Source organism: Vicugna pacos, chromosome 4 (genome assembly GCF_048564905.1).
Source record: "Vicugna pacos chromosome 4, VicPac4, whole genome shotgun sequence".
Lineage (NCBI taxonomy): Eukaryota > Metazoa > Chordata > Mammalia > Artiodactyla > Camelidae > Vicugna > Vicugna pacos.
The window spans coordinates 67,079,742-67,107,191 of NC_132990.1; the positions used below are offsets into that span (position 1 = coordinate 67,079,742).

At 45.6% G+C, this 27,450-nt stretch overlaps 1 protein-coding gene across 8 annotated transcripts in view; it reads right to left on the reverse strand.

Annotated features, from left to right (window-relative positions):
* Window positions 1-27,450, reverse strand: part of CDK5RAP2 (CDK5 regulatory subunit associated protein 2) — a 166,958-nt gene that overhangs the window by 72,744 nt on the left and 66,764 nt on the right. For 7 of the 8 annotated variants that reach the window (XM_072960018.1, XM_072960016.1, XM_072960015.1 and 4 more), the window contains 5 exons: window positions 19,715-19,885; window positions 15,853-15,993; window positions 7,971-8,068; window positions 2,828-2,958; window positions 908-1,017 (listed from right to left, as the gene is read on the reverse strand). In XM_072960018.1, the coding sequence (XP_072816119.1) occupies window positions 908-1,017; window positions 2,828-2,958; window positions 7,971-8,068; window positions 15,853-15,993; window positions 19,715-19,885 (651 nt within the window). The remainder of the gene's footprint in view (window positions 1-907; window positions 1,018-2,827; window positions 2,959-7,970; window positions 8,069-15,852; window positions 15,994-19,714; window positions 19,886-27,450) is intronic. The other variant, XM_072960013.1, reaches the window with a different exon arrangement.

A 27,450-nucleotide genomic window follows, 5' to 3' on the forward strand; every position in this document is an offset into this window, starting at 1 on the left:
TTTCTATGTCTTCTGTACCTTACATTTTTTTTTCTCTCTCTCTGCTGAGACAGCCTTCCAACTATAAAAACTCCTATTCATCCTCCAAAACCCAATTCAGGCCTCATTTCTGTTGAGAAGCTTCCTCTGACCAAGCGAGTACCTGCCAGCCCCTCGACAGTTAACTCTCCTTCTCTGCTACCCCTGAACCTTGCACATCTGCCTATTACAGCCACCCTGGTAACCCATACTGCCATGCCTGTTCACCAGAATGTGAATTATTCCAAGACAGAAACTGAATCTGTCATACAGGGATGATAATTTTATAATAAATCAGTGTCCTCTGAGCTCACACTTCCTATTCTTATCAATGGCTCTTAGAACCTTGAAATACTAAACCCTCTAAACCACACCAATGATCAACAGATTGAAAAACCTTTACAGTTTTGAAGATTTATTGATCAAACCTGAACCTTTCTTCTTTCAAAAAGCATCTATTAACTCCCACTATGTGTGCCAGGTAGTGGGAAATCAAAAATAAATAAGATACACTCACTCACTATACGATGTTCACAGACTACTGGAGATACAGAATAGCCAGAAAATCACAAATCGGTCTGAGAAAAACATCAACACAATTAGGTACAAGAAGAGAGGAGAATGACCCGCGTGAAAGGTGGCTCCCTCTCTGGGGGGACAGAGAGTGTTTCCTAGAGGTGACGGAGCCTTGCTGGACGCAGGAGCCTGGAGAGGAGGGTAGCAGGGAGGGGGAGGGCACACCACGTCACGTCATGGACAGAGAAGGAACAGAGACAGGCAGGGAGGGAAGAGAGGAGGCGAGAGGGGCTCTCAGCATGTTACACCTCTGATCAGAAGCCTGTGAGGCAACAAATACCCAACAGAGCACTGACAGTTAACAGGTCAGTACCTTCTTCTTAAGTTCTTCTTGAGAAAAATGTTCCACTTGAAACCGGTTGTGCTCTTCAAGGCAAATACTCAGATATGATGTTTGATCGCTATAAAATGAAAACGGTTCTTCTGCACAAAAAAAAAGTGGGGAGAAGGAGAAAAAGATCATCAGAAATAGATCCTCCAGAGCCCAGCCCCAGTGCAGTGCACCTAAGGCAGTCTGAACTGGGTGGGGAGGCTGGATTGGGGTGCAAGGACACATGGGGGGTTGACTGCACCACCTCTGGAGCAACAGGAATTTCCCCCTTTCTCTACAGGCTGAGATCACAGTGTCTGGTTTCACCATGGGCTGCAGGCATTCGCTGCGGCCAACTCTGAATTATAATTTGCATATCGAGTGTTGTGTCTGGAGACCATTCTGAGTGGCACAAGTGAACGATGATATCAGTTTCAATGAGGGAGTGATTCTGCTTAGGTGAGAACGCAGGAAAATTAGCTGTGACCCTCAAGGGTAGAACTCAAGGGAAATCAAAAGTGCCTGATCTATTTTTATTGGCCCCAGAGCCCTCCATGGGAGCAAGCAGAAATGCCTGCTAGATGTAAGAGAAGGGAGCCTTTGGTCACCCAGGAAGGGTCCGCGTCCTCTACAGCAGAGGTCATGTCCCAGCAGGGAGCCGAGGCGCAGAGAAGGGCCGAGCCCCTGACCCCGTGAGGCCCATCTACAAGCAGACCACACTGCACACGTGCGGGGAAGAGCTGACACACTTAACGTACTGCTCAGAGCTGGGCGTCAAAGACGTCCTGACTCCAATCTGGCTAAATCAACCCTCACCCCCATGGCCAAGCCTCAGTGTCTGCATCTGTAATGTGAAAGTCAACACTCTACCCAATGGGATGACTGCCAGGATCAGAGACGAGAAGTTAAGTGTCTCGTACACAGCAGGTGCTCAAAAAATACCAAACCTACCACAGCTATGATTAAGTTTTAGCATATGCGACAGCACCAGGCTAGAGACAGGGGAAGAAGAGACCAACCCAGAAAGACTCTGAGGGGCTTGGGTTCTAACGAGGGAGAGGTCAAAGACTGCTGCCCTCAAATGAACTTACATATAAAACAGAACAGACTCACAGACATAGAATACAGACTTGTGGTTGCCAGACGGGAGGGGGGATGGGAAGGGATAGACTGGGGGTTTGAGATTTGCAGCTACTGGGCTGGTATATATAAAATAAACAAGTTTACACTGTATAGCACAGGGAAATATAGTCAATATCTTGCAGTAGCTTACGGTGAAAAAGAATATGAAAATGAATATATGTATATTCATGTATGACTGAAGCATTGTGCTGCACACCAGAAATTGACACAACTTTGTAAACTGAATATACCTCAATAAAAAATCATAAATTTAAAATAAAATAAATAAAATAAAAAAGGCTGCTGTCCCGAGCAGAGCAATGCGCACACCACGGGACCCTCCCCACCTGAACCCACTCGCGGTGGTGACAACGGGACAAGCCCCGCTACTGCAAGAAACAGCAGTCTCACCCCCATGTGTCTGTCTGCGTAGCCGGGCTCTGCAGAGGGCACCTCGTTTTGTGCCATGAGGGCTGTTAAACCAGAGAATGGGGGACGCAAGGGCCCGAATCTACCTGGAGGTGGAAGTATCAAATGATGGCAGAACAGCACAGGGGCGGCCAGGAGGCCAGGCTGCGGCGGACCCCCCACACAAGTCACACACCGCGCTCGGCCCTTCTACCCTAGCCAGACGGACGCAGACCAGGAGGGCCGGCATCTACACCGGCACCACAAAGAAGGATCCCCGGCTGAGCTCCCATGGGGGCCCCTCCTCCTGAAGTGTTAGGACTCTCTTAGGGCTCAGCCGAGGCCCTCCAAGTGGAAGCCCCAACGGGAAGTGCGTCCAAGAGCGCGTGTTACCTTCCCGCCGCTGGATGTCGCTGAGCTGCTCCTCCAGGGCCTTGCGCAGATGCCGACAGGCCAGCACGTCCCGCTGCAGCCGCTTCCGCAGGACCAAGATGTTGTTCAACTCAGCCTGCAGGCTGTTGACACTTGGTGAAACAAGACACCAGAATTTTAAAGCAGACCTACTTGTGCTTTAAGATACCAAGCCCAGAGAGTCTGCGTCTGCATTTTATGTCATTTGTGGGGGTTTTCTGGTTCTACGAATAAATTTTTGTTTCTAGAAAATTTTAAAATATAAAAGGACTAGAAGAGCAAAAATTACTACGACCCCACTCCCAATGAACACACAGCAGACTCTATTTCCTCCCAGTCTCTTTGCCTGAGTATTTTTACGAGGCTGAAATAATACTGGACACATGATAATGAATGGTGAGTTCCTCATTTAAATATTTCCCTATGTTTTTGGAAATGATTTGCAAACATCAGCTTTAATGACTATATAATATATAATCGAGTGAATGTCCCGCCATTTACTTTAATTCATCCCCTATTAGTGAACATTTGGGTCATTTCCAAGTTTTTGCTACAGGCGTAGCTAGGTGGAAATAATTTAATTCCCCAGAATGCTTCTCTGGAACAAGGCCTTGCCTGGGCTTGGGTATGGAAGGACGGCTCTCCACAGAAGAGAAGGTGACAAGGAAAGCATCTGCTTGTGTCACCCTTAAAAGAGGTGGCACTGGAGGTAAGGGCTAGGGGCAGGAGGGACAAGAAAAAAAGACAGGGAGGAGAGAGAGAGTTAATCACTGGAGGGAGAGAAGGACCAATTTAGGGGCCAAGAAAGAACTCTAAGTGCTGGGCTAGCCACTCACAAACGCACAGTAGAATGCGCTTTTATCTGAGGGCGTGGGGGAGTCGAGTTTCACATCTGGGTCAGTGTAACACGTAACACGGTGCTGACCTGTACAAAAAGCTTGCATGAAACCAGTAACCCAGAACTCAGAGGAGGCCGTGAAAAGGCACACCTTCCAGAATCTGCGTTAATCCGGCGAGTACTGTACAACAGACCTGTGTCCAGTGATGGAACTGTTCCGTATCTGTGCCGTTGAATACAGTCCCCACTAGTTGAATGGGCCTACAGAGCATTTGAAATGTGGCTAACAGACTGACAAACTGAATGCTTCATTTTTTTCCTTGTAAATTTGTCTGGTCACATGGCTAGTGGCTACTGAACTGGGCAGAGCAGATCCACAAGCAGGGCTCCGGACTTCTGACGTGCACATGGCAGGGATCTGAATCAACTACACGCAGCTCTCAGAGAAACAGAGACTCCAGCCCACACTGGAATAACATAAGTAAGGTTCCACTGAAAATCTCTCTGCCTGAAGCTTTGTTTCACACTCAGGTTAGTTTCTTAACACGGAGTCCCAGCAGTGTAATTACTGGGTCAAAGTATATGAACTGTTTTTTTGAGATGACCAAAAAGCATAAACAAATCAGAAAGGCTCCTCTTTAGAACACCAAGAAACGGACCACTCTGTCCAGCATCTGGCCTGTATTACCCCCTGGGAGGGTCCGTCAACACTCGGAAACTGTCTTTAAAAATTTATGAATATGTGGACTTTTTTAGGGACAGACCCATAAGTTTTCATCAGATTGTTCAAAGGGGGTCCACAGCCCACAAACGGTTAGGAGCTATCGCTCTAAGAAATGTGTGCCTCAGACTCAAGCCCCACTTTCCCTTCAGAGATTCCTTCCGGCTCCAACCATCGAGCTACAGACATAAATCAACATATATTGGAAGGAAAATAAACCATTATGTCTAATCTTCTATGCTCGCTGCTTTGAAGATGGTTCATTGTGAAGCAGCCTTCCTGCAAGGGAAAGGGCCCTCCGAGCAACTTGTACCTCGTTCCATTTCAAGACAATCATAATGATCAATTTGTAAGGCTGATGGAAAACCTTACCGAGGTGTCACAGCACAGCACTCGCTTGGATGCGGTCGTGCTGGAGACACATTTAACCGGGGGAAAAAAGGAGATTGTTTCAGCGAAGCTCCCGCGATTAGGGCTGGGGTAAACTGACGGCTTCACTCTCTCTTCCATCTTCCGACAGGGTGAAAAGTACACAGCTGCTGTTCCTGTGTCTGTCATTTATGTTTCCCCAACTACAGGATCTCTGTAAGGTGTGAGGAGTCGGTGGAACAAAAGGGGCTTCGCTCAGAAAGAGATGACAGCCCTGCACCCTCCTCCCTCTGGAGTGTCGCAGGGGAGGAGTCGGAGGATCTGGGCTCCAACAGCGCCCCAGGACCTCGGGCAGGCGGCTGAACTGCCCGAGCCCTGCTACTCTCATCCGGGAGAAGGGGATAATGCCTGCCCTTCAAAGTTGTTCTGAGAATTAAATGAGATGTTACAAGGAAGGAGCTTAGCACAGTGCCCGACACATACAAGAAGCTCAACAGACATCCCTTCCTTCCTTCCTAACATCTCCCAACAAAAGATATTTATAAGCCAGACTTACTGATACTCGTGAGTCACAGCAATGACTTTCATCTGGAGATGACTCAAGTTCCCCCAGGAGGCGTTGGGCATCTCTAGAGATGCAGTTGGTTGTCACACCTGGGGCAGGGGCGGGTGCTATGCCAGGGAGTGGTAAAAGCCAGCGATGTGGTTGAACACCCCACAATGTATGAGACAGCCCCTCACGACAAAAAAATCATCTAGCCCCAAAGCGCAGGAATGCCGAGGCTCAGACAGTCTGAGTCACAGGCAAGTAGAACTGCCCTAGTCCTCAAGATGACAGGTGTCTCAGTAGGGCCGGAGCTCAGGAACCAGGGAGCTGTGAGCGCTGAGAACTCCTAACTGCAGAAGCTTGGGTAATACCCTTAACATCTCCGAGAGCGGATTTCCACTCCTGTGATACGGGGCTGAAGAGTCACTGTGAGGAATTACAGTAAGGTGAAAGGGCCAGGCACAGAGATGCCCACGGCCACTTCCCTTCCTCCCTGCCCTCCCTTTCCAACACTAGTTACAAGGACGTCCTACATCTCCTGAGTCAGTCACCTGTTTCCGCCAGTCTCCAGAGAGTGGGCAGTGCTGGAGTAACGCAGGGGTGCTCCACCTGCCTCAGCCCACACTTCCGTCCCCCGGAAATGGCAAGGTCTGAGGACTCAAAACCCTCTCCAAGCTGAGTTTTATGATATTGAGGCATATGGAAGCGTTTCACATTGTTTTTAGTCTTAGTAAGTGTTATGGTTTATTGAGTGCTTACGATGTGCCAGGCAGAATTAGGACTTCACACATCGTCATCTTGTTTTAACACCCTGTGAGGCAGGCGGGGAGGCAGGCAGACAGGCAGAGGGGCGGCTAGGTCGGCAGCAGGCCAACCTCAACTGCACAGACACGCACATGGAGGCTCAGGGTGAAAGGGGACTGACCCAGGAGCTCAGAGCTGCTGAACAGCAGAGCTGCGATCGGGACCCAGGCCTGTCTCACCCTAAATGTACTTCCACTCTGAAAATGAACAGGAAACCTTTTAAGCATCCCTGTTAGTCATGGCCCGGACCTGCCTTGGTCCCGTCCACATTTTTCTTCATTAAGGAAGAGCCTGTGAAACTCAGAGCCGCCCTCCATGACGCTGAGAAGGCTGGACCGCGGCGCCATCGGCCCACAGGGCCTCCCAGTGCCCAGAGTCAAACAGGGCTCCCATCCCGAGAAGCTGCACAATTAACCCCACTTCACCCCCGCTCTGCCTTTGAGTTTCCCAGCACTACTCAGCCCCTCCCCTGAGTAAAGATGACAAGCAGCAGAGGCTTCTTGAAAAAGCCCACTTTCGTGAGCGATGCCACTCCCGGAAGTTCATCAGCATGTTTTAATTTTCTTAAAACTCGTTTCAGATTTTAAAAACCTGAAAATTATCTCATAACTTAGAAGTGTTGGGGGGCTGTGGGGGACTTCCATCCGCTGAACATTTCCTGAGTGCCTGCTCCTTACCAGCCCTGGTGACAGGCACTGGGAAGTGCAGGCAGCAAGACACAGCCCTGCTCTAGGGGCGCCCACGGTCCAGGCAGCAAGACAGGAGCCCTGCCCCCGGGGCACCCACAGTCCAGGCCACACCAGGCAAGTAACAAAGGGAGGTAAGGGAAATGGTGAGGGCAGACGAATGGGGGGGAGCGGTGACAATCGCCCTGGGGACTAGTGTGGGCCTCCTGACGAGGGGACCCTCGAGAAGAATTCTCAAGGACCAGTGGGAGGCAAAGCAGGATGTGGACACCCATCCAAAGGCAGAGGCAGGAAATACACAGCTCAGGGAACAGTGAGGGCTCCAGTACCGCTGGAGTGAAGGGCAGAAGAGGAGTGCAGAGTGGTGGATTTTCTTAGCTTTTTATTATGGAAAATTTGAGACATATACAAACGAAGACAAATTAATATAATGAGCCCCTCTCCGGCCCACACCCCCCCGACCCGAGCCCTGAGAACCAGGGAGCCATGGCCAGTCTTGTTCCATCCGTGTCCCTGCCCACTTCCTCCTCATCTGTGTAGTTTTGAAATGAACCCCAGACATCATGGCCATTCACCTGTAGCCATCCCAGTGTGTAGAGAGACGGCATTTCCCTGGGAGAAATCAGTGCTGTGGACACAGAGCGGGGGCCTAAGCAAGACCACTAGCCCATTATCAGCTTTCCTATTACACTCACTGGCCCCAAGTCATCTCAGCAGTTCTGTAAAGACACAAGTCATTCCACGACCGAGAGACAGGTTTGAGTACTGTCACTCACCGCCTGTGTGACTTTGGACAAGTCACTTACCTTCTCCGAGTTTTCACGACCTTATGGAAAACAGATGATAGTATCACTTAGCTCACAGAACAGCCGTGAGGGTAATATGAGGTAATACACAGAGATGCTTTCTAAATCTATAAAAAAGCATCATTAAAATCCGAGTGATTACTATTACAGTATGTTTATCCTACGCTTGTTACCAAAAATTAGACAATTCTTGCTAGAAAATAAATATATCTGATTTAAATAAGGCAATCACCATCCAAGCACTTAAAGCTTCCAGGGCAAAGTGGAAGGGATTTGCTGCCTCAGAAACTACCAGCATTTATTCAAAATATGTGTGTGCATGTACGTGTGTGATGTCCACACGGAGACACTTACCTGTCTGAGTCCTGCAGAGATTTTACCAGATGTGTATAGATGTCTCGCTCTTTCTTCAAGACCTGAATCAGCTCTTCATAGCCTAATTGTTGCTTTTCCTGGAAAGGACAATGGGCATCTGACATTAAGAGAAGAATTTTTAAATAGCACATCCTTACGTTATGCAAACCTACATGGATAGTTCTGATTTATAAATCCAAACGAAGGTGGTCCCCTGTGCCAGGCTCCGATCAGGCCACAGTCAGAGAGCACCACCTGCAGGGGGAGCAGGGGATGACTGTCCATCGCTCACCTCAGCAGAAAGCTGAGCACCGTGTTCCCGACACTAAACAGGCCGCTATAAAACAATGACAACTGGTGGGAGGAGGGGTAAATCAGGCGTTCGGGATTAGCAGATACACACCACTATACATAAAAGAGATAAAGAACAAAGACCTACTGTTTAGCATAGGGAACTACATCCAATATCTTACCATAACCCACAGCAGGAAAGAATCTGAACAAGTATATATATGTGTATACATACACATACACATAAATTGAAATCACTTTGCTGTACATCTGAAACTAACACAACATTGTAAATCAACTATACTTCAATTTAAAAAAATTCTCCCAAAAAAGCCCCATCACCATCATTAACTGATTTGAAACTGCCACCCATCAGGACTGCTGGTCATGGTTTTCGCGACACTACAAAGAATGCCCTCCCACACTTGTTCTTGCTCCAAAGAAAGGAAACCTATAAACCAAAACCTGACAAGTATTAGGGACAAGGGACTTACATTAAAACGGAAGGGGTTAAGTGAGTCACGCTTTAAAGGCACCCTGAACAGAGTGACGCTAAAGAGATCTTAGGTGGGTCTCTCCCACTTACTAGCTGTGTGACCTCCACTAACCAGCTTAACACCCTCTGTGAGGTTCGGGCTCCTCATTTACAGGGTGGGGGTGTAGCTTTGTGAATCAGCAATCACAGATGTGAAGGTTTTTTCATGGTTCAAATTGTGGCTCTGTCACTTCCCAGTTTGGGGACCTCGGGAAGGTACTTACTAGAGCCTTGGTATTTCTACCTGTACAATGGTGAAGAGCCATCACCTCATTTTGTTACAGAACAGATGAAAGTTAAATTGCGTATTGTAAGGAACCAAGGAACCAAGGATCCCGGGGGGAATGGCGAATTCCAGTATCAGGGAATGGAAAGTCAAAAACCATCCAGGTCTACAGCATTTTGTCATGCCAGAAAATAAGGAAGTGCTTAAATAAAGGAACACGGTCAAAAGGATACAGGAGCCGGTTTGAAAAGGGCAAATCTGGGACAATTTGAGCATCAAAATAAATAATGACAGTAACAGATTATAACCTACTGAGTACCACAGAAATGCATGAGTCCACACGGACAGATGGGAAGAAGAGTGGGCCTTTCTTTACAGCAGAACAACTAATAAATGTAGAAGGAATAATGGAATTAGAAGAATCACCATTTGCTAACCACCATGGTAATAAATAATTCAACCAAGAAACATAAAAGGATGCTAAAACCAATGGGTGAAAGTTTGAAGATCAGAGTATTTACATAGACTCAAAATACCTCCCCCCAAATACTTATTAATTACAAAGGAAAAGGCGGAACTGTATAGTCAAGACATCAGGCAGACACCACCTTCATAAAGCTATCCAAGTCAGCATGGCCGGTAATGGGACAGATCTAAGCCAAGTGCCATCAGACAGGACATGATGAGAACACGACCTGGCCCCTGGGATGCTTCTGCCAAAGATGCCTCGCCTGAATCCAGTCACCAAGAAGCACCAGACAGACTCATCTGAAGGATGCTTGACAATATAACTGGCCTGGACGCTTCAGGAGCATCAGGGCCATGAAAGTCCAGGAAAGACTAAAGACTATTAAGCGCAACATGCATCCTGAACTGGATCCTTCTGCTACGGAGGGCATCATGGGACAACTGGTGAGATGGGAATGAGTCTGAGGATTCGGTGGCAGTGATGGGTCCCTGCTGCCTCCCTGGAGGTGATGGCTGTGCTGTGTTATACAGGGGGGTGTCTCTGCTTGCAGGAGACACACACTCAAGTACACAGCTTCACGTGGGCAGCTTACTCTCAGGTGGCTCAGGACAAGTAAAATCCTTTATTCTTGGAACTTGCCCGTAAGTTTCTTTTCATGAAGAAAATGGTAAAATAAATAAGTGAACATGTGCAGAACACCTGGCATGGTGCCTGGCACCGACTAGATGCTCCCTGATGCTGGAAATACACTCAGTTAGTGGAGAGACTGGGGCTGCAAGCAGCCCTTGGGTTTCACAGGGACTCAGGCTTTCTCAGATAACCACCTAGGACAGGGGTCCTCACCCTGATGAAAACTCAAATATGAATGGGGTGGGTGGGAGTTCCATCTCTATTTCCGCTAAGCTCCATCTGAAATTCAGCATCCCCTTCAATCGTGAGTTGAAGGACCACTGCTACTGCTACCTGCTACAAACCACAGGACTGTTTTCCTGTGACTCTGTCATCCAAAGAAATACTGTTACTTTGTATATGTTGCAAATACCTCAAAACATTTAATCTTATCGCTACTTCAAAACTATAGTAGACGCTATGTTCACCACTAGATCTTGATATTTTTAACGCATTAATAAAGCACCATTTCTACAGCCTAATTCTTTATATTTTGATAGCCAAATTTCAAAACAACTGGTTTCCTTTGTAAGCATGTGCACGTACTTTATGCATTTAAATACTTTTCCGGGGAAGAGGTCCTTGGTTCCAGTAGACGATCAGAGGGATGCAGAGGGCGAAAAAGGTTCCGAGTCCTCGCCCTAGGAGACCGCTGCTGAGCTGAGCTTCTAGCCCTGAGCAAAACGAGGCAAAGGCACCCCTGCCAATTAAGGGATTTAAATGCTAAACCACCAGTTTGGTCGTGAGGAGTTAGTCACCCACACTGTGAGAAATGTCAGGCCCTTTTGTAAATCACGCCACATGTCACTGGCACAAGGTGCTCCCACCTGCCTTCCGTGCACAGTAAGCGTCAGCCCCCACCTGTACACACCGTGCGTGCAGACAGAGGGTCCCAGAGCAGCGCCTGGCGGGGAATCCAATCGGGTATCAAGACAGCCACTGTGCTAAGTGCTTTCCAGCATTTTCTCATTTAATCCTCGAACCCCAATGAGCTCTGGCATTACCACTCTCCCCGTCTTGGTGATGAGGGAACTGGGACGCAGAGGACCAATGGATGCCCAAGGTCAGGACGGTGAGGCAGGGTGTGGATCCAGGCAGCCAGGTTCCAGGACCTGCACTCTTCAGGCCACCCATGAACGTGCCACGGTGGACGCAAAGCACTGGGCGCTTGACCAAGGTAACAGGGCCACTGTCAGCCACGTAAAAGCCAGCCAACAGTGACGATGAAAATAAGAAAACCTAGTGCTTCTTGAGAATCTACCATGAGAGGCAGTCATGGTTAACAGTGTGTGACCTTATAGGCTGTGTGACCTTGTACAGGTCAACCTCTCTGTGCTTCAGTATCCTCAGCTATAAACAGAGGTAATAATTCTAACACATCTCACAGGGTTGTTAGAGATTAACTAAGCTAATCTATACAAAATCCTCAGAACGATGCTTGACGTGGCGGAAACACATGGTAAGTGTCGGCCCTAACTCCATTCCTCTGCACCAGTGCTCCGCCAGGTGCTTTACACAGATCACCCCTAATCCCAACGGACACCCAGAGGTGTACTGAGCTTCCCACTTTCCACAAGAATCAAGCGATTCTCTGAGAAAACTGAGTTGGGTCCACTCAGCTAATAACTGGCAGTCAGAATTTGTGCATAGGTACGTAACTTCAAAGCCAACCAAGAAGGACTAGGAAAAAAGATGAATAAATACGGACCCTGGTGGATGGGGCAGACTCCCAGTGAGGGCGCAAGCACCCAGCAAAAGAAATCCCGACCCTGAGGACCCCGTGTCTTACTAGATCGCCAAGGGCCTGGCCTGAAGCCCTAAAGGACCGTCCGCTGTGGTCGGTGTGGGGCCTGGGTGCCCAGCTCAGCTCCCCTCCTCTCCTTTCGGGCAGCTATTCCAACCGTCACCAGGTTTTTCAGGTCACTGCTCACCTCGACCCCCTCCCTCCACCTGCCAGCCTGCCACACCTCCGCTTGCTCTCCTGCCCTCCCATCTCCGTAGGCCTGGGAAAGCCTCCGCCCGAGCTCCCGGGGGAAACTCCTCCGTCCTCCTTGGAGACCATGCTCCATCGGTCGCCCCTCGCCAGGACACTCCAGGGAACCTCACCAGAATTCTCAGCAGGCAGCCTGCCCTCCTCCGGCCCCTCAGCACCCTGCTCTACCTTCACCCAGAGCTCAGGCACCAACCACCTGTTTCCAGGCTGGGGGACCCCCTCTAGGCAGCAGCGTCCCGAGCCAGGCACCGTGCTTGGCACAGATCAAATGCTGCCACAAATCCTGGCTGAAACGATGACTGAAAAGGTAAGAAGGGAACACGGGGACCGACGTGAATCTTAAGAGCAGAGATTCCCGTGGAAATTTTGCATAATGGAAGTCAGAGTGAGTCAGCGTCTTCTAGAAGCAAACTGCTCACCCATGTTAAACAAATGAACTCTTCGGAGCCATTTGGGTCCCCTTTCATCAGTCACCTATTCCCCTGCATTGAATCATGCCCCGTTAGAATGAAGTCACTAGGCTCCCTCAGCAGAGCTGACAAATCAGTGGATCCCCTCGGCGCAGGGGCAGAGGGCCAGGCTGCCCAGTGGGGGGTGGCGAGAAGCACCGGCTCAGCCAGAGCAAGCCACCCCCACCCTCCACCCCAACTCCGCCCCTCCCAACAAGATGGAGCCCCAGAGTTGACGACTTCTGCTCTCCATGGGGCTGACACAGTTTCACCACCCCTGCAAGACGCGGCTCCTCAACTCCCCCTTGGCATCTGTGAGGACCTCTAGTGTGTTCCAGCAATCACGCCCTTTTACGGTCATTGTTTTGCTCAAACTACTCAACGCTGGATTCTACAGCTTGGAATCAAAAGAACTAACACCCTTACACTATTTCCCATCCTCTCAAGAGGCCAGCATGTAATTCCCCATTTTACAGATTAGGAAGGTGAGTTTCAGAGAGACTAGGTGAGGAGGGGAAGGTATATAGCTCAGTGGTAGAGCGCATGCTTAGCATGCACAAGGTCCTGGGTTCAATCCCCAGTACTTCCATTAAAATAAATAAATAAACTCAACTACTTCCCCAACACCACCCCCCCCCAAAAAAAACTGCATCAGAGAGACTAGGTGACTTTCCCAAGGTCACAAAGCCAATAAGGAGCAGAACCAACATTCTGACCCCAAAGTCCAGACATTTTCTACCCTACCAGAGTTTCTTCAATGACTTGAAGGAAGCACATGTAATGGGTAGACCACAGCCTGAAGAGGCAGCAGATACATAAAGAGAAAGCTTAATGACTCACTTCTTGGTAATCAGGGCAATTTAGTGGCCTGGTGGATAGACGGTCTACCTCAGTAGCTATGTCACAGCTCTGTAACAAAGACATTTATTTCAATACTCGGGAAATTCAGCAGCGATGTCCCAACCATGTCAATAGCCAAGCTATAAATCTCTGGCTGCAGCAAGTTAAATATGGTCAGTGTGTTTTACTCTCTGTTCTTCAATTCCCTGATCATCCAGCATTAATTCTCAGGATCACACATGATTAGAAGGAAAACAGACTGCCCCGAGTCAATGGAGACATCATCACAGCCTCGAGTTCTTTGTAGAAATGGGCAGAGGATAAACCCTAAGTCAACACAAAGCAGCCAAGGGCACAGCAGAAGAAATCCAGGTTTTCTACAAAGAAAAGAACTACAATCTGAAAAGTCTACCTGTACGCTGCAACAGTTGGGGTTTCTTAAACTGACACCTAGAAATTTTCAGTTCCTAAAGGATCTTTTATAATCTTTTAGCCACCATTTGCAGTTACTTGCGTACAACAGAATTAAAACCTTTGCTCAAATATGTAGGCATTTTGCACAGTCGTTTAAATGTTGCCAGGATCTGAAATATAACTATAATGCCCATGGAATGACTTTATACTTATGGTTCCATGAAGTACAGAAACCAGCCAGCAAAGTGGTGCTGATGATCAAACTAGCAAGGGGGAATTTTAAAGCACTCAGCCTGTTCAACGAATTTAGCAACGTTTTGTTCAACATTTAAACACTTTTTACATGCCTAAAACATGATTCAAAATAGTGAAGTTTAACTAAATGTATTCAAATTAGTGACGATCTGTCCATCTGAAAAAAAACCTATGGGCTGCTATCTTGTTTCAAAACAGACTGTGCTGGATTACGGGTTAATATGCATCTTAATATGCAGCTAAATTTGATCAAAATTAAGTAACTACGAGCAAGTTAGAATCACAAAATATTAGCCCTCTGAGATAACAGTTATCAACTTGCTCGAGGTTGCTTAAGTGAAGGACAGAGCCAAAAGAGGGATCCAGGCCTCCACACTTTCAATGGCCCAGCCCAAGGGCCAAGTCCATGATGACGTTCTTAGTCAAGAGAAGCAGCAAAACGCACATCCACAAATGGTGAGAGTTAAGGAGGAGCTCCTACTGCTCAGCCAACGGTGCCCTCCAGGGCCAGGGCTGAACCTGAGCAGATACACAGTGCAATGCCTGGTACCGGTGCCGTAATACTGAAATATCTCTACATCAGTTGTAAAATAACCCTTGATCCACCCACCCCAACCACCGCAGCCGCTCTCCAAGACCCAGGAAGCACAGGGCTGGCGGCTGACACACGGGCGGGCCTCCAGGACCCCCCTCCCGCCCCACCGCCCGAGTCTATTCTGATGGATGTGCCCAGGCTGCACTGCTTGTTGGTTATTTTGAGAATCACCCTTCGCAAAAACCGTAAGTCAGGATCAGAGTCATTCATCAGGGAACTAATTTGCGTAAGAATTCTCTGTGTTCTGAATGTATGAACTTAATTAAGCCAGGCTAAAAAACCAAAATGAAATAAAACTTGGCCCACAGTGAACTCCTTTCCTTTCCCATGTCTGGTGGCCTGGCTGCATGATATGCAAGCTAAAGGTCAGAACAATCCATATGCATGTCCGCAGACCAATGTAACATGCCTTCACTCAGGAAACACCCACCGAGCCGGGCACCGGGCGGCCGCTGGGGTTCAGATACGAACACCGGCTCCCTTCCCTTGAGGTGCCTGCCCACGTGCGCAGGGGCTCGAGAGAAGGGCAGCAGTAAGGGCGCCTGAGAACATCGACACAGGGACCCAGGGCTACAGCGGATGGGCGTGCAGAGTGCCGAGCACCAGGGAGGACGAGGGGACGGTGCTCTCGGCAGGTCACAGAGAAGATGACACCAGAGTGACACCTCAGGGGTGTTCAGCAGTCACCAGGCAAACATGGGAGAAAAAGGCAAAGGCACAGAGAGGTACAAACACGGCGTTTCCGGAAACCTGCGGTCTAAGTGAGCTGTTGTTGAGATGCTGGGGAATGGCGGACGGGAGAACAGGAAGGGCCTGCGGTACCATTTCCGCGTGCATCTGAACTGGAAAAGGTTCTTACCTCCCGATCACACCGTTCTTGAGAGGTAAGCCCTCGGGGAGCCTAATACGAGGCTCCTGTTTTAACGAGCTGGGATTTCTCCGTTTCCTGTGTGGCGCGAATACTAACACTCAGCTGAAGGATACTAACCTGGACAGTGGAAAGGCTGAGAACCCCTCCTCTACCTGTTGTAAAAGCTCAGTCACCAGCAAGAAGGCATTAGAGGAACTTCAGATCAAAGAAGTTATCAGATATGTCAGGAAAGAATACGAGCTTGCATGTGAACGTCCGGCCTCAGCCCCGCTCACCTCAGAGAAGATGGTTTCGCTGCCTGGTGACTGAGGGGGGCACTTCTCGGTGATGAGGTCTTCACTCCCCAGCTCAAGATCCTCCGCCGTCGTTAAGTAGTGGTTCTGAGGTATTACTTCCAAGCCTTTTTCAGTGAATTTCTAAGGAAACAAAACAAATCATAAGGAAGTTTTCATCAAGGAAGAAATATTAAGAGAGGGTCCCAAACTCTTCAAGGGGAGATGTACTTTTTTTCACAAAACCCATATGGCCTCCAAATAATTTCCATCATCCCCAAATATCAGGCAGTTACAAACTGTAATGCAACCCATTTGTGCGTTACTACAACTAGGAAGCCAGCACGCCATGTGGCCGCGGCAAGGATGGTGGCTGGCACTGCATCCCCTCCCTCTGGCCACCACTGACGCGGCCTCCCGGCAGGTACGGAAGACAAAGCCCGGGCTTCAGCCCCGGGACCCAGGTTCCGGTCCTGGGTTCCCCTTGGCCAGGATGTGATTTCTGGGCCTGTTTCTCATCCTACGGGGTTACCACAGGGAGGACAGGGACTGCACATCACAGCCCAACAAAGCCTAGGTTCTCCTGAAACATTACACATTTGACAGCCCTTGAACCATCCACATCCACGAGGCGATCCGACTTCCAGGAAGAAAAGGGCAGGCCCGCGACTGCTGGCGTGGGTCCTGGTCACAGGTGAGAGGCTCTTCCTGCATGATGAGCCCCAAGGCAGCTCCCCGCCGGCCCCCTCCCAAGAGCTGCCATTCAGCAACACGACGGGATTGGAAATCATTTTCTGGTCTTTTGGCCAAATTCAAGCATTGAATCTATCCCTAACTATTTAAAACCTGGTAACTCCTGACTGGGCTTCCATCCACACTGTCGGAAATTAAGGATGAGAACCACAACTTATTCCTAAGCACCCATCAGAATCAATTTATTATGTCATCCTTTATGAAATAGGAGAACATGAATGAGAAAGAAGTAGAAGCAATTTTTTGTAAAAGCCCATTGAACTGTAACAGGAAGAACTGGGAATCGAAGAACCAAAACTGAAATTCAAGAATTACCGTAATACAGTTGTGCTTGGGTTACACTGCTCATTTTTATTTCTTAAAAGTTCAATTATAAACATTGTTAAACAAAAGCATGTAAGGCTTAAAAGGAAAACAGCCACCCCCCACCTCTCCACGTCCCACCTCGGAGTCCCACTCCCCGAAAAAACCAACTTTTGATGCTACTTCCTCCTTCTGTTCTTCACTTCCATGTTTCAAAATTACGTTCCTACTCGCACGTTTCTTGATTTCCTAAAATTAGATTTTATCTTTTGGCTCCTATCATAGACGTTTAAGGATTTCTCTCATCATCTGGACCTCAGTATCTTTCCTAATAGTCACATCACAATTTTAGCTAAATTCACATTCTGCGTTCATGTGATTATGGCCACACAAATATCATTCACAGACCAGCCATGGAGTGTTTCGGGATGATTTCCGTTCACGTTTGACTCTGTTTTTCTTGGTGTTAGCAACTACTTAGTTCAGAAAACTAAATTATGTACTTGGTGTTAAGTTATCTCCCAACTCTCTAAAAGAACTTATGAATCCTCCTAGGTGGTATCAAGACACAATAGGTAAATGATGGATTCTTCCGTCTCTTGAAGAAATCCCAGCGAAGTACCCCTTGCACAGCTAGAATCCAGGCTTCTACCTCAGTGGCTCAGCTGTCAGCCTGGGACCTCCCTTCACCGCGTCCCAGGTGAATTCCCTACTCTCTGGACCCCCTGTCTCTCCCATTTTTGGTTACGTCCTCATTTGTCTGGAATCGTCCTCCAGGAGTTTCCCGCCAAGAGTACACCGAGGCAGATGATTTTAGGCACCGAACGTCTGAAAGCGCCTTTACTCCGCCCTCACTCTTGCTGCCAGCTTGGCTGACTACACAATGCTGGACTAGAAATCACTTTACCTCCAAATTCTGAAAGCACTGCTCTCCTGGCTTCTGGCTTCCAGTGTTGCTGCTGAGAATCCTGCCATCACTTCGAGTCTGGGGCCTTTGTACGTGACCTACTGTTCTCCTCTTTCTGGAAGCCTTTAAGATCCTCTGTTGTTTGGGGGGGGTTTCTTCTTGGGGTTTTGGGGGGGGGTTTTTTGGTTTTTACAACTTATATTTTATTTATTTTTTATTTTTATTTTTATAAAATCTATTTTTATATTTAGTGGCTAGTATCACTAGGATCCTCTCTTAACCCATGTTCTCAAATTTCACAACAATGTGTCTCAGGATAGAGGTCTTTTTTCATTTCCTGTGTGAGAAACAGAGTAGGCCCTGTCAATGCCGAGACACCTGTCCTTACACTCTGAAAAGCTTTCTCCTAGGACTTTGAACTTTTCCTTCCCTCTGCTTTGCCTTTTCAATCTTTCTGAACTTCTGTTAGTCACACCATGGAGCTCTTGAATCAAGCCTCTAATTTTCTTTGTCTTTTCTCTTTTATTTTCTCATCTTTTTGTTTGTTTCTTTGTTTAATTCTATTTTCTGGAAGATACAGTTGACTTTCTCTTCCAACTCTTCTAATTTTTTAATTAAGCTTTTTATATCTGTGATCAAACTTTCCATTTCCAATAGGTCATTCTTCTTTTCCAAATATTATCAGATCCCAATCTTATTTCTTATATAAAGACATTATAATGTTGAGTTTTTGAAAAGTTGTCTAGTTTTTTTCTCATCCTCCCCGGTTTCTGTTTCCTCTGTGAGGCTTGGTTCTGTCTGTCTGTCTTTCCTCTTAGATGCTTTTCTCCTGTTTGAGGAACTCAGGCGCCCACCTCTCTTTAAGGGTGGAAGTGCCCGGAAGCTCTGTGAGTCTGGAAAGGGCACATCAGTGGTGACCTTGCTGTGAGATGATGAGATGGGAGACTCAGCAGGGGTTGGAGGACCCCTGACTGTCAGCATCTCTCAGTCCTCTCTCCCCACAGAAGACCCGCAATGCTGGGACGCCCACTCCAACTCCTTCTCATCAACAGAGCCACGCCTGTTTTCAGCTGCACCTAGTGAACCCCAGGTTAGAGCTTCTCAGGTTTAAGGTCCCCACAGAGTCAACCTCCCATCTCCTGCTGGTGAGGAGAACAAGGCCACCTAACTGCCCAATGTTCCAGCCACACCTCCTGCCTGCCTCCTGGTACCCCTACTGCCTGCTGAGCCTCTCTGGTTCTGAAGGATTAATCAGCTTGCTTCTCGTTGGCTTTTCATCCCAAAGGTGCAGACCAGAGGGGAGAAAGCTGAATCTTGTGTAGTTACCACTTACCCACCCACCGACCATCCAAATGGCACCTGCTGTTCGCCATTCTCCTTCTCCTGGTCCATGAGTTTATACCGCTTACCCCTTCACTGCCATGTTAATGAGGCCTCAGAGGAAGCAGAGTTAAACACCCATGTTCACTCCATCATGGTTACATGTAGCTCTGAATCAAAAATTCACTGCACCATCAAATGTGCAGGGTATTCCAAGATGATAAGGACTAGTTAAAAGTACAGAGAACTGAGGGGTAAGGCCCAAAGAGGGAGCAGCCAGTACTGCAGCAGCAGGAGGCCGGCGCTGGAGCAAAGCAGGGCGGGGCCTGGACTAGTCACATGACCCAGGATAAGTCCCTCCCCTTCCCAGGGCTTCCATTCCTCCAAACCTAACTCCCTGGTGGCTGAGGTTCAAATGACATAATGAAAGCTCTAAAGTGCTCTGATATATAGCAGTGAAGACTACAATCTATTTTGCCAGCCTTATTTTTATATAAACATTCCTGCAAAAGTGTTTAAAACAAAAAAACCCTATGCCGAAGTCCAAAGACTTAAACACGAAAGAGAAACAAATGATGGTACCTGAAGCAACAAGTCCTTCTGATGAGCACTCTCTGTCAGACTTCTGATCACTTGCTCTTGACTGTGCAATTTTTTATTACTTTCACTCAAAAGACTCTTGTAACGATTCTCTACTGCTTTCTCTCTTTCATTCACTTCGTTGCGTAATTTCTCAACTTCATTTCTAAGGTCCTACCAGGACAGAAAGAAAAAGAAGAAATGGACTTTACTAAACAAAAATTTCAAGGTAACAATCTTCCACCTGTTTATCTTACTGCTTTAAGAGAGCTAGCTAAATAGATACATGTAACAAACGTGACCTTGCTTCTCGTGAAAACCACCTTCAAGAATAATTTGAAACTTGGGAAAAGTTTTAGGCACAGATATTTATCACAAAATTATTTATGATACTGAAAACCCAGAAAGAAACTAAGTATCAAATAGGAAATTATAAAAAGAGTATGGTATAAAAAATCACGATTATGAGTAAAAAACAAAGCAGGATACTATGTAATATGAAGCTGACTGTTTTCTAAGTGTTTATACAAAATATTGTTAAGGCTGTGAGGTAACACATCAAAATAATAACAGTATCCCTTAAGTCAAAGGATCACGGGTGATTTTTATTTTTTTATTTTTCTGAGTTTCTAAAATCTCTAAGTCAGTCTGCATTATTTTCCTAATCAGAAAAAAAACTGTCTTAAGTAACAATATTTACAGTAACACGGGAAATGCTCATGTTACAATGTTAAGAAAAAAAAACAGACAACAAACAGTATGCAGCGTGGTTTTTAACTACCTCAAAATATGTACTATTTGTAATACGGAAGCACTATTCCCAACAGCAAAAGGCTGGAAACAACCCAGCTGCCCACCAACAGAGGAGTACACTGTGGGACATTCTCACAGTGGCGCGCTCTAAGCTGTAAAGGAGGACTGACGCCTCTATAAACACAGCGCCCTCAAGGCATCAGAACACGTTCAGAATATGTTGCTCATGTCGGGGTGCGGGGTGGAGGGTGGCGTGCGCTCCAAGAGAAAAAAAAGTCTGTCTAGCAAACTGCCATTTATTTCACCATAAAATAAATTAGATGGTTGCCCATAATGAAAAGGGGAGAACAAGACAGAGGACAGAGAAGCCTCATTTTACAGACGTGACGGTGAAACCATTTAAATGGTTAGATAACTATTTCAGTAATCAAATAACTAAAACTGAAAGCAGAACAAAGAAACAGGAAAAGAAGTTAACTGCATATCAAGTTGATTGGTTAACCAGAGAGGACTGATTTCATTAACGTAAAAGCGAGGAACTTGAAGACCCCTGGTGGGATATTTCTCCAAGGACAAAGGGACCGCTGCAAAGATCTTAAACTGTTTTCAGTAATCGTGTTGCAGGACATAATATTTGTATTGTTATTCTGAAACTACATCTGTATAAATAATACATATATTTACTAAATAAGTAATTTTTACTATCATAAGAACCAAGCCTCAGAGAAAACAAATACAAATATAAAATAAAAGTTAAAGCCTGTAATTCTAAATCTGAATTGGAAATATCAGTATGAACTTACATTTTCCGTTATTTCTTTCTTCTCATTGAAAAAGCCTAGAATCAGTATCCTTCCTCGCATGCAGGCTCTAGTCTCTAAATACCCTTTCTCACCTTATAAAAAAAAAAAAAAACCCACCAAAAACACACACAAAATACAGAGTTCTTTAAAACAGCGTAGTCCCCAGAACAGCACGATCAGCATTACCTAGGAATTGAAAATACAAATTACTGGACCCCACCCCAGACCTATTAAATCAGAAACTCTGGAGGGAGGTAGGGCCTATCAACCTGTGTTTTAAAAAGCTGCGCAGGGGATTCTGACACACACTGAAGTTTGCCTTATAGAAAGGGATGACCCCAGACCCGGGGCAGGAACGTACTATATGAGCCCAGACAACTGTTCAGGTCAGAAAGGAAGGAAGGAAGCTATCAGAGACTCCACGTTCATGTCCAAAGAACTCAAGAATCAACTTGAATAAGCTCTTTCACAGTCCAAACATAGGACAGTTAGAACACCAAGGACAATAACGATAAATTAAAATGAAAAATGTTAAAAATCTATGAGTTCATAATGGTTTTTTAAAAATCCTTTAGTCACGGTGATAGGCAGAATAATGCCCCCCCCCAGACATTCACATCCTAATCCCCAGCAGCTGTGACTATGCTGAACTGCATGGCAAAGGGTAATGAAGGCTGCAGATGGAATTGAGGTTGCTAATCAGCTGACCTTAAAATAGAGATTATCCAGTTGGGCCCAGTATAATCACAGAGATTCTTAAAAGTTGAAGAGACAAGCACGGAAAAGACCCCACCAGCCACTGCTGGCTTTGATGATGAATGCGGGTCACGGGTCTAGAAATGCAAACAGCTTCTAGAAGCTTGGAAAAAGCAAGGAAATGCATTTTCCCCTAAAGCCTTCAAAAGGAATACAGCCCTGCCACAGTAAGACCCATTTCAGACTCTAACTTCCAGAACTACAAGCGTGTGTTGTTAAGCAGCCGAGTTTGCGGTGATCTGTTAGAGCAGCGATAGGAAACCTACACAGTCATCTTTGGAAGATTCTAGGGGATTCTTATCTTGTCTTTTTTGTATGAACTACCCCTCAGGGTAACTAAATAGATGATGAAAAATAGGTTTTTCTTCATAGAAATACACAGCTATAAAAGAAGGAATAATGAAATTAAATTATCACTAATTAAACAATCATCAATGGCTAGTAACATCACAAAAACAGGGACCATCATATACTATATACCTCCTGCTGCAAGTACAAATGACCACCTATGATGGAATCTTGCCAAAAAAATCTGAATTTGATCATGCACCTTGATTAACTACCAATTTACTAGAAATAAAGTCAGCAGAGAAACAAGTTGAATGACGTTACAAAAAATTTAATAAGCACAATTCAAAAGGTGGAAAACTACAAAGCACAAATGACCCATCTTATTCAATAAATAAATTACAAAGAAAAAAAAGGAGGGAAAAACCTGTAGATTAAATAATAATAAAGAAAGTTAGGGAACGTTAGTGCTCCCTAATTACAGATTCATACTGATTCTACAGAGTTCATTCCAGCCTTCCCTAACTTTCTTAACACACATACTCACACACTCACACACTCACAGACTCACTCACTCACTTATACACAGAGTTGACATAGAAATAAATATATATGTGTATATGCATGTGTCAGTATGCAAACATGGATCTTCAAGCCCTGTCTACTGCCACAGCCTAGAAGGACTGACACCCCAGTGGTAACAAGGACACCTGTCATTCAGATCTTGGTTTCTAAATAGCATTCTCCAAAGAAAGAAACCAGGAATCCCACGAGAAATGATTGATTCCAGGACTGGGTTCGGGAAAACACAAGATACATCGAGGATATCTTGTGACCCTAACAAGTAGGAAGTGCTCAAGAACTGTTGAAAAGACACAGGAATCAATTTGAAGGAGCTCCCAATGGCCAAATCTGGGACAATATGAACAAAGAAATAAATCATGATAGTGACGGCTTAACAACCTGCAGAATAAACAAATATCCATGAGTCTGTACTGATATAAACAAACAATACTAACTGCAGGGAAAGGACCAGTCCTTCCCTACAGTAGAATTACAACTAGTAAGTGTAGAAGGAACGATGGGAAAAGAAAATCACCACAAAGCAAACCCCACAGCACTAGCTGTTGAGGGTAAGAATTATCAATAAGATTCTTGAAAGTATGACGAGAAACAAGATATTTACATAGCCTCAGAGTACTTCCCCCCAAAATTCTTTAAATCTCAAATTGAAAAATAGTAACTTTACTGTGGAGAAACCCTGGAGAACCCCCTTTAACCAAATGACCAATGGAAATCTCAGCAGAAATAACCCAGATTGAGATTATGCACCCCCGGATATGACATATCCCGTCTTTGCTATTCTTGTCAAAAATGGATAACCTCAATCTAATCATGAGAGAAGCATCAGACGAGCCCAAATTGCGGGGCAGTAACAAACTAACTGACCAGTACGCTTCAAAGGAGTCAAGGTCACAGAGGACAAAGACTGAGCAACTGTCCCAGATTAGACAAGACTAAGGAGACATGACAGTTAAAGGCAACGTGGATGCTGGACCAGAAAAGGGGCATTAATGGGAGAACTGGAAAAATTCAAATACAGTCTACAGATTGCAGTATTGTATCAGTGTTAGTTTCCGGGTTCTGACGAGTGTTCTAGTTCGGTGAAACGTTAACACTGGGGAAGCGGGACAAAGGACGTGTAAGAACTGTCACTATTTCAAATCTTTCCTCTAGGTCTAAAATTATTTCAAAATAAAACATTTTTAAAAAGTGATATCAATCAATGCAATGTCTGCATCATGATTTGAACCAACTATCTAAAACAATTTTTAAATGAGACAGGGAAATCTAAACATTAATTGGCTATTCAGTAATATTAATAATTAATCTTTTTGAAGTGAAAATGATTTTTTTTTAAATACTGAAAAACTGATTAAATTACATGCCTGGGAACTGCTTAAAATATCTGAATGTTAAGAGAGGGAGGTGGGAAGAGCACAGAGATAAAACAAGGTTGGCTATGAGTTTATGATTGCTGAAGCTGGGTGACAAGTACCAGAGGGTCCATGTACTATTCTCTCTCCTTTTCTCTGTATTTGAATTTTTCTTTAATAAGGAGTGTTTTTTTTTTAAGACATTGATTAAAAACCTGAAAGAAATACCACAATGCATGATTATGGATGATTTTCCAAGTTTTTTCCCTCAATTTTTAAAATATACTAAAAGTACAGACTACCTTCATAATAGGGAATAAAGTAAACATTTTTAATGTAACATTTTGTAAAAAGAAAGACACCACTTTAAAAATTAAATGTTAATTTTTCTCTTGGGCAAAGAGATGATGATAAGATTGTCCTAAACCTTTAATCCAGAATAACCAGACCTAGAACCTATCATGAATGGTAAGTGTCCATAAATAGACATTCAATGCCACAGGGAGAAAAGATTTTATTACACAAATAATACTACAGCAACATTAGCAGAATTCTAATGTTAAACAGAGTAAGAAGATTCTCCTGCAATGCGGTAGGCCAACAAATTAGAATGTTTTCCTACCACGAACGTTCCTTTCAGTCCTCGTCCACCTGCAGCCATAATTTTTATACAATCTTAACTTTGCTTTGGATTGTTCTCCCATTTTACTTTACTCCATTACACCACAACCTACAAAGAGCATACAACAATGAAATAATGATGACACAGTAAGAACAATTAAAAATTTAAAAGTTTAAGAGTATAGAGTCAAGAAAATAGTCATTAATAAAAAAAAAGTGCAATGAAGAGAAAAGTCAGCGGAGATGCTGTCCCTGAGCTGACAGCTTGGCTCTCCTTCTCGAAGCCCAGGGCAAAGGCAAGGTGTGGTCACCGCGTGATGCTCAGTGAAAGATACCACGGAATCTCCCTGTTTATCCACTTTAATGAGGATATCATCACCCCCCTGCTTCCACTGTCTTCAACCGTTTACTCTTCCAGCTAATACAGCAGAGAACAGCTCCATGCATAAAACAGAAGGTTTTTTTTTTTTTCTAACTTCTGGTTTGTTTTCTTAGGCTAAATCTCCATGACTGGAATTACCAGGCCAAAAGGTAATAAGAATAAGCATGTTTTGAAGATTCTTTCTACAAACTGACAAACTTTCTTCCAAAAAGACAGTGGCTGAAATGCCACCAACAAAGCCTAAGCTTTTGTCTCACAACCTCACCAGCACTGGTATTTTCTTAAGTATTTGCTAATATAATTGGCCTGAAATGGTTCTTTGCAAGAGTTTAAATGTTTGTTTCTTTGATGGCTACCACATTTTGATAGATTTGACTCTTGTTTGAATTTCTCCTTGTGTAAATTGTCTTAGCTCCTAATGAAAATGTTTTCAAGGGTGGTTCCAAGGAAAAGTCGGTCTCTCAGGAATCACCCAGTGTGCACACACACACGCACTCTCCCTCACAGTCCCCCGACATCAGAAAGGCCACCAGACAGTCCATCTGTCTCACCAACGCTGCCAGAGGACAGGTAGACTATGGACGTGTCATGATTTTTTTGCCTTCCTGACTGCTTTGCGAGCTGTACTAATCGGAATGAGTGTGTGGACCAGCTCAGAGGAGCAGCTGTGGCTGGTGAGCAGCAGGGTAAGGAGGACCGGGACTGCCCACACCTGGGCTCTGTTGTTCTACACACTACTGCTCCCAGCACATTAACATCAACACCCGTGATCTTCACAACCTCCGGTGGCCTGCGAGGCTTTCCTCCACGGACCCCCACCAGCCCGCTGACCTGGCAGAGCAGAAAACCACCTAGCTGAGCCCTGCCCAAAGCCCTGCCCCACAAAATCATGAGATATAATAAAATGATAATAAGACACCAAGTTTAGGGGTAATTGTTATGTAGCAAGAGATAACCAAAACAGAACTCGGGAAATATCTGTTGGATGACTGAATAAATGAATGAGGTCAGTGGGCCTGCTCCCATTTTATGAACAAGGAAGCAGGTCCAGACAGGTAATTCACCCAGGATCACAGGCACTCAGGCACAGCACCTGTCTGAGCCCAGGTCTCTGATTCGAAGTCTCTCAGCTCACTTCCACACAATGACAAGGGTTTGGATTTCGTCAGGAGCAGCCACTAATGCAGTGATTCCAAGCCACTCAATGGTCATCTGACACTTGTGTGTAAAAACCTCCCCCTGAAAATTGCTGGAAAAGGGACCATGAATTCTTGTGTTAAGCCATTTAAGTGCATCTTTAAATTCACAACATATTTACTTGCCATCCTAGGAAGATCCTGCCTGCTTTCTAATTCTAAACTACGTGTGCAATATGCTAAGTAAAACGTGTACACTGTTCGTGTGCACGGCGAAGACAGGCCCACTTACATCAGCTCCCAGATTCAGTTCCGTCCTTCATACAAACACCTATCAGACCCATATTTTGACGTCTGGTTCGTGTGTGTGTGTGTGTGTGTGTGTGTGTGTGTGTGTGTGTGTTCATCAATCACTTACTCCATTCTCTAGTCTACTGTTTCTAAAATTTTAATTCAGCTCCCTAGCTTAAGAACTTCTTACATGTCTTAAGTGAGAAAAGCTACAGCATGACCCCAACCTAACAGGGTTGACAATATGAAAATGACCTACCTGTTCCAGAATCCCACAAAGGACACATGGTTCTGTCACTCCTCCAGACTGGGCCACTGAATGGCCCCTGGGAGGGCAAGCAAATCTCTGCGTGGGTACATTTTTGGGGGTGGGGCGCCCTCAACATAAATCAGAGGCTCAGGGAAAGTCAGGACACCAAAGAGTACAAACTATTTCTCTTATTATAACCATCAGTAATAGAACCACTATTTACCAAGGCCAAGGCATTTTCACATAAAACCCCTCTAACTGCCTACGCAGTGAGTATAGCCCTGTGTTTGTTTACAGAAAGGAAACCAGGGCTTGTGGAGGTTGGGAGATTTCCACAAAGCTTTACAACAAGTTCTAGTCCTGAAATCCAAAGCCAAGTCAGTTTGACCCCAAATTCTGTGCTCTTCCCACTCAACCGTGCCATTGCTAAAACCAAAGAAAGTATAAAACCACTCTGTGACACTGTCAATAACTCCAATGCCCAGAGCTAATTTGATAGTTTCTCCAGGGCTCAGAGGGATG